This window comes from Loxodonta africana, chromosome 4, assembly GCF_030014295.1.
Source record: "Loxodonta africana isolate mLoxAfr1 chromosome 4, mLoxAfr1.hap2, whole genome shotgun sequence".
Classification (NCBI taxonomy): Eukaryota; Metazoa; Chordata; class Mammalia; order Proboscidea; family Elephantidae; genus Loxodonta; species Loxodonta africana.
In genome coordinates this window covers 110,933,493-110,941,578 of record NC_087345.1, presented here as the reverse complement: position 1 = coordinate 110,941,578, position 8,086 = coordinate 110,933,493, and the positions used below count along the sequence as shown (strand labels likewise).

The 8,086-nt window shown below is 40.8% G+C and overlaps 1 protein-coding gene across 1 annotated transcript in view; it reads left to right on the top strand.

Moving 5' to 3' along the window:
* Positions 1-3,242: 3,242 nt before the first annotated feature.
* MRPS35 (mitochondrial ribosomal protein S35) overlaps positions 3,243-8,086 on the top strand; it is a 60,052-nt gene continuing 55,208 nt past the window's right edge. Inside the window, exons 1-2 of the mRNA XM_003405367.4 lie at positions 3,243-3,406; positions 7,573-7,625. Of these exons, the coding sequence (XP_003405415.1) occupies positions 3,295-3,406; positions 7,573-7,625 (165 nt within the window). The 5' untranslated portion in view covers positions 3,243-3,294. The remainder of the gene's footprint in view (positions 3,407-7,572; positions 7,626-8,086) is intronic.

The window sequence follows — 8,086 nt, the reverse complement described above, 5'->3', positions numbered from 1 at the left end:
AAATATCCACAACTATCACAGCTTCCACCAGACTGAGTCCAGTACAACTAGATGGCGCCCGGCTACCAGCACTGACTATTCTGACACAGATCACAGTAGAGGTTCCCAGACAGAGCTAGAGAAAAATGTAAAACAAAATTCTAACAAACAAAAAAAGACCAGGCTTACTGGCTTGACAGAAGCTGGAGAAACCCTGAGAGTATGGCGCCCAGACACCCTTTTAGCTCAGTAATGGAGTCACTCCTGAGGTTCACCCATCAGCCAAAGATTAGACAGGCCCATAAAACAACATGAGACTAAAGGGGCACCCAGCCCAGGGGCAAGGACTAGAAGGCAGGAGGGGACAAGAAAGCAGGTAATAGGGAACCCAAGGTCAAAAGGGAAAGTGTTGACATGTTGTGGGGTTGTTAACCAATGTCATAAAATAATATGTGTGCTGTTTAATGAGAAGCTAGTTTGTTCTGTAAACCTTCACCTACAATAAAAAAATATATATATATAAAGAGAAAAATGTGATGCTTTTGCTGATTTTAAACATACCACATTTTTTTCATTCTTGCTTGTTTTAAAATCTGCATTCTTGATGTAATAATTCAAGTAGAGAAGTAGAGAAAGTGAAGTCTTCAGTAGACACACTTCCAACCCATGACTACTACTTCCAGTTTGCTGTTTGTCATTCCAGAACACAGATCGAGTATGAAAATATTTTATACAAATGGGATCATATGATCCATAAATGTTTTATAACCTGCTTTTTTAAAAAACTAACCATTTTGTGGCTATCTTTCCATGCTAATAGGTTTATATCCACTTCATCCTTTTTAAAGCTGACATCACCAGTTCTCAATCTTACCTGCATATTAGATTCACTTGGGTAGCTTTAAGAAAGAAATGCCCCCGATACACTCTAGACCAATTGATTGGAATCTCAGAAGGGAATCCCCAAGGGCAGTGTTTTAAAAAAATCTTCTGAAGGGATTCTAATTTTCAAACAGGACTGAGATTCATAGTTCTAAATGGCACCCTATATTGTATGTATGGAGTCACTGAGTGGTACAAATGGTTAACACACTTGGCTGCTAACAGAAAGACTGGAGCTTGGAGTCCACCCAGAGGTACCTCAGAAGAAAGGCCTGGTGATCTACTTCCAAAATATCAGTCATTGAAAAGCCTATGGAGCATAGTTCTACTCTGACACATATGAGGTTGCCATGAGTTGGAATCAATTCGAAGGCAACCGGTTATTGTATGTATATTAATCAATAGGTTTGACAGACATTTAAGTTTGCAAGATCCATTCTTACACCTAGATATTTGAATATTGTCTGTTCACCATACTTGTACGTACATACTATAATTCACCCACTTTTTATAACGAAGTTAATTTTCATTAAAAGTAGTTCTCTGACAGAAAGTCATTCAATTAATCCAGGTTTTAGATATAGTAAAAACCCATTGTAAAAAAACCTTAACATTTAAAATTGTTCTACATAGCACTGGCTACATAATTTGTGGGGCCCACTACAAAATGAAAATGTGAGGCCTCTTATTAAAAAAATTATTAAAAATTTCAAGATGGCGCCAGTAGACCATTCAACTAAGCACAGGGCCCTTCTAAGTTGCATGTCCATGAAGCCAGCCCTTCTTGTATGTTGGATCATTTTGTCATGAAGGCTGAAGAAAAGATTTTTATTATGAGTGAGTTATTGCACCTCTCAGATCCTTTCCAATTGAAAAACTATGTGATTCTTAGTAACTCATGTATATTCCATGGAACTGAAGCTCAAAGAGGTTAGGTAGACTTGCCCAAGATCACAAAGAAGCAAATCTGGACTCAAACCCCACATCCGTGACTAAAAAGGCCATGCTTTTAATCTTAAAATAGAGAATAATTTTATTAAGGACTGTATGTTGATCCATCCCAGGGTAGAAAATAAAAGCTCATTAAATGATGAACATTATCTAGGTCTTGATGAGTTCTGGGAGCCCTAGGTAGCACAGTGGTTAAGAGCTGGACTGCTGAAGGCTATGAGTCCTAATTGACTCGATGGCAAGTTTTTTTGATGAGCTCTTACTTTTTGTAATTCTAATCTGATGTATAATCTAGCTAGCTGAATAACTGATAACAGTTAAAGGCACACACAGTGCTAACTGTATGTCAATACTTGCTTAAGATTACTCTTTAAATAAATGGTTTTATTAGTTTCATACCAAAAAAAAAAAACTCTTGGCACTGAGTGGATTCTGACTCATAGCAACTCTATATGATAGAGTAGAACTGCCCCGTAGGATTTCCAAGGAGTAGCTGGTGGATTCGAACTGCTGACTTTTTGGAAAGCAGTCAAGGTGTTAACCACTTTGTTACCAGGGCTCCTATATAGTTTCATAGGGCTGTCAAAACAGAGTACCATAAACTGATTTGCTTAAAACAAATTTATTGTCTCATGGTTCTGAAGGCTAGAAGTCCGAAATCATGGTGTCCGCCAGGTTGGTTGCTCCTGAAGGCAATAAGGGCGATCTGTTCCATGCCTCTGTCCTAGCTCTTATGGCACATGCCTGGCAATTCTTGGCATTCTTTGGCTTGTAGGTGCATCACTCCAATCTCTGCTTCCGTGGTCGCATGGCGTTCTTTCTCGTCTGTGTCTCTTGTCCAGATTTCCCTCTCCTTTTAAGGCACCTATAGGGTCGCTATAAATCAGCATCCACTCAAGGGCTACGGATTTGCCTTAAAGACACTAGTGATTAGATTAGGGCCTGACTCATGGCAACCTCATGTGTGCAGAGTAGAACTACAGCATAGGGTTTTCATGGCTGTAACTTCAGAAGCAAATCACCAGGCCTGTCTTCCCAGGCAGCCCTGGATGGGTTCAAACCGCCAACCTTTTAGTTAGTACTGGAGTCACGGTTAGCCCCATCCAGGGACTCCTTGGATTCTAGGGTAAACTGCCTGATTCTTGGGTCATTTTAGGTCCTCACCCGGCCCACACCTTCTGTTTGCCGCAATTTCCCTCATCCCTTTGTGGTCTTTATTTGAAACTGTCTTTGACCTGATTGCTTCGAACTTTGTTTTTTTTTTTTTTAATCTTTTTGTTTCCTTTTCATTACCATTTTCTGTTTTTCTGGTTAGTTTCTCTTCGAACATCTGGCTCAGACCCTCAATTCATAGCTCCAACTTCCCGGTTTCCCCATCCTGGAGGCGTGGCAAGACCGGGCGAGCCTGCGCAGAAGCGGCCTCGGGCCGCCCCTCTGACGCGGGAGGACGCTTGTCTCCTCCGGCTTGCCGTCCTCGCAGCTATGGCGGCCGCCGGGCTCCCGGCCCGGCCGGCCCTGCAGCTGGGGGTCAGGACCCTGCGTGCCTTCTCTACCGCCGTGTCTCCGGCCACTCGAACGCCGAAATCAAGCCCGTGTAAGTGTTTGCCGCGTCGCTTCCGGGCTTTGGGGTAGGTGAGAGGACGCATTACCGAACCCATGATGGCCGCCGCCGTGGCAGGGCCAGTGCCGCCCAGGGGAGGCCCGTACATTCTCTGCCCGCCTGTTGCCTGTCAGACTAGTGTGGAAGTCGCGGGTTTGGGTTTATCCTCTGTGTGTATGCTACCCGGTTCCTACCTGGCGGTTTCTGCTCTGAGTCCTGTGCTGGTGCCGCGAGCTTCCGCCCACCCTACCCCGTGGCCTGCGCTTTCTGGTGCTCCCTCCCACCGCCAATGGCACGGGGTCTCTTAATAGTTACTGACGCTCGGTCATATTTGTGGGGCAGTGTTGAACCGCTGTTTTTCCCCAACGTTAAGAGAAGGATACAGGTATTCTAGAACGAGCTGTAGATCAGATTCCAGGTCTAGTTCGGGTTCCAAATGGGGTGACCTTCAACAGGCATTATTGAGGTGACCTTCATACAACAGAGATTATCGGGATGCCTGGAAAAGACATTTTTCTAAACAGGGAAGTATTACGCAGTGTTGTAACACAAGAGCGAATAGAGTGATAGGGGAGCATTGAGGAGAAATCGACAAGAGTCAAGAAAGGTTCAACTAGGAGGGGTCACGTCCAGTGATTGACCAAGTCCTATCTGTGCTGCTTTCTATAGTGTCTGTGGCCTACTGTCTTCATACTAACAGCCCACTCTAGGCCACCATCTCTTGCTTCTACAATAGTTTTCCTTATTGGTCCCCCTTCCACTCTTGCTCACCTACATTGAAGTGTTTTGAAAAGCAGATCTCTTCCTGCCTCTTTCTTGTTCAAAACGTATTAAAGATTTCCTATTGCTTTGAGGTAAATTATAAATTAAATTCCTTAATGTGTCATACGCGGCTCTTCATAGTTTTAACACTTGCCTATTATTCATTCATTTATTCTACAAATACTTGCTGAATTCCTATGTGTTAGGCAGTGTTGTAGACACTGGGGATACAGGAAGGTCCCTGGCCTCGTGGGATTTACATTCTTTTGGGGAAATCGGATTATAAACAAGTAAATGACTAAGTAAAATGTCAGGTAGAGATCAGTGCTATGAAGGAAAAACAGGGTATTGAGATGGATGGATCAGGGAAGTAGTGACTGTAGGGTAAGATACGAGGGTAATCAGGAAAGACCTCTCTCAGGAGGTGGCTTTTGAGCAAATCCCAGAGCCACGCAAATATCTGGGGGGAAGAACATTGTTACATAGGGAACTGCAAGTGCACTTTCATATTTCTTGTGGTGTAGGTCTGCTGGAGATGAATTTTTGCAGCTTTTGTCTGAAAAAAAATCAGAGGTTTACAGCACCTCTCACACTACAAGGCACTTCTCTGTTTACAAATCTGTCATTTTCACTAGACTCCTCCAAGCAACCTTATAATCTCTACTGAGTGAAAACGAAACAAACCCAAACCCATTGCCATCAAGTCAGTTCCAACTCATAGTAACCTTATAGGACAGAGTAGAACTTGCCCCATAGGGTTTTCCAAAGCTGTAATCTTTTATGGAAATGACCGCTACATCTTTCTCCTGCAGAGTGGTTGGTGGGTTCAAACCACTGACCTTTCTATTAGCAGCCGAGTAATTAACCACTGTGCCACCAAAGCACCAGTTATTGAATGAAGGACACCTCAATCTTGAAAGATAGTTTTGCTGAATATGGATTCCTAGGTTAACAGGGTTTTTTGTTTGTGTGTTTTTTCATACTTTTAAGTTGTGACTTCTCATCAATTTCATTGTTTTTGGTGTGAAGTCGGCTGTCATCCTTATTTTTGTTCCTCTGTACCATGATATATTTTTTTCTCCAACTGCTTTTGAGCAGCTTGATTATTCTGTGCCTTGGCATAATTCTCTTTATGTTTCATTTGTTTGAGGTTCATTGTGTCTTAGATCTGTGGGTTTATAGTATCATCAAATTTGGGAAAATTTCAGTTATTATTTCTTCAGTTTTTTTTTTTTTTTGCCTCTCCTTTCCTTACTATATTGCAATTGTCCATCTGTTCTGTTAGGCTGGTTCAAGTTATTCCACAACTCGCATTTTATTTTTATGTTTTATTTTGCTAGTTCCTACTACTGCATTTTTAAGATCACTTCTGCATTGTTTAATCCATCTTAAATGGTATCTACTGTGGTTTTCATTTTCAGACATTGTAGTTTTTATTTCTACAAATTCAGATTAGGTCTTTTTAAAAATTTGAGTTGGAGTTGACCTGACAGCAGCTATCTGTGTATTTATGAGCTTCAATGATTGTTCCACATGTTCCTTTTAGGGCGTTATCATCCTGATTCAGATAGTTTCTTCTCATGCGTGTACTGACCATTACTCAGCTGAAGACCCAAGCATAACCTTCTGAAGATTGCTGTATTTCTGTGCAGCTCTCTCCTTTCTGATACTCTGCACTGCAAGCCTCTCCAAATTCTCAAATCTGTCTCCTTAACTGAAGGAGATTGCTGGGCTCCGTTTGAGTGCTCCAAGGCCTGGAAATTCTCTCCAAGAAGCTAGCTGGGTCAATTGTTGGACGTTGGGCTCACCTTGCTCATTTCTCTTCTCTCAGAGATCAGTATCCTGTGCCACCTATGTCCAGTGTCTGAAAACCATTGATATCGTATATTTTGTCCATTTTTTTAGCTATTTCAGGTTGGAGGCTGTCTTAGTGATCTAGTGCTGCCACAACAGAAGTATTACAAGTGGATGGCTTCAACAAAGAGAAATTAATTTTCTACCAGTTTAGTAGGCTGTAAGTCCAAATTCAGGCCGTCAACTCCAGGGGAACATTTTCTCTTCTCTGTTAGCTATGACAGAAGGTCCTTGTCATCACTCTTCCCCAGTCGAGGAGCTTCTCAGAGCAGGGAGCCTGGGTCCAAAGGACATGCTACACTTCTAGTGTTTCTTTCTTGGTGGTATGAGGTCCCCCTGTCTCTCTGTTTGCCTCTCCCATATCTCAAAAGAGATTGGCTCAAGACACAATCCAATCCTGTAGATTGAGTCCAGCCTCATTAACATAACTGTCACTACTCCCATCCCATCAGCATCATTAAGAGACAGGATTCACAACAGACAGGAAAATCACATCAGATGACAAAATGGTGGACAATCATACAATCCTGGGAATTTAGGCCTAGCTAAATTGACAAACATATTTCTCAGGGACACAGTTCAATCCATGACAGAGTATAAACCTGATCCCTGTTCTTGCACCATGGCTGCAAGCAAAAGTCCTCGATACTAATGTTTTTGCACTAACCCTGACATTGGAATAATGCATTTTCCATTGAAAACAGTATATAGGGCAGTGTTTAAAAGCACAAGCTCAAGAATCAAAAAACCTTGGGTTCTGTTAGTACCCCTGCATGCTAGCACTTAACCTTAGGAGAGTCACTTAACCTCTCTGAGCTTCACTTCACTGACCTGTAAAATAAGGATAATACTAGTGCTTACGTTTTGTGAGGAATAAGATTAAATGGGATGATGGAAAGCATTTGGCAAAGGGTCTGGCATGTGGAAACAATCAATAAATAGAATTGTGATTGTTTCAGTATAGCAAAACATTTAGAGAGGTATAAGGTAATATTTTAAAATGTATGTATGTAAATAATCTACCTCCTTTTACAGTCATGTTTTTTATTAGGATTGGCTGTGATTTTTGTTATTGGTGTTATTGTTGCACTGGCAGTTCTAATATATAACAGAAAAGGAAAAACTGAGGAGTTGTCTTTTGAGGGTGGTTTATAAAGAATAGAAAAATCCAAATATAAACAAGTATATTTATAATCAGAACATTTCAAACAAAATATCTTTAAAAATTCAAAGTAGTTGTACCTAACTAGATATTTTAGCGAGTTGTATTTTACTATGAACCTTAATATTATGCAAATATTTCTTTAGGTGATGAGTTCACAATATCAGCAATCACAGTAAACTTTATAAGCAAATAACTGGGATTTTCTTAACTATTTCTGACTTTTTGTTTTTATTAAGATGATTTTAGCCCAGAAGCTTACAAAAATTTCATTATTGTTTCATTTTTATGTTACTGAATACCTTAAATTTTGCTAGAATTATGGGATCATGATTGATGTTTACATTATAAAATTCTCTATAGCTATTGTTTTGTCTTATAGATGCAAGAGAAAACATTGAAACATCCAGAAGTGAAAGGCTGGTGAGAAGAAAGGTAAACAGTATGTTGTACTATAGGGTCGCTATGAGTCAGAATCGACTCGACGGCACTGGGTTTGGTTTTTTTTTTTTTTGGTTTACCGTATACTATCTTAATAGTTTCTGAAGCTCTGACGTGAGGCATATATACTCAGGATGAGTATATATGCCTCACGTGACATTTACTTGGTGACTTCCACAGTCTGGCAGGGTCTAGTCTTCAACCGATCAGCACCTAGAAAATAGATCATCCTTGAGAAATAGACTCACGTACTCCTAGGAAACAGATATGTAAGCAAGAATATAGAATTATTTTTAATGATATGTATAACAGTCATGCAGCCTGGAATGTATGCATGAGTCTCACCATTTAAGTGTCACCCTGTAAATGGGAATCCAGATCGTAAGGTCACTTGGTGATCAGGGAGTCAGTGCAAAGGCATATTAGTTAGAAGTTAATGGTACCAAATTAACCAT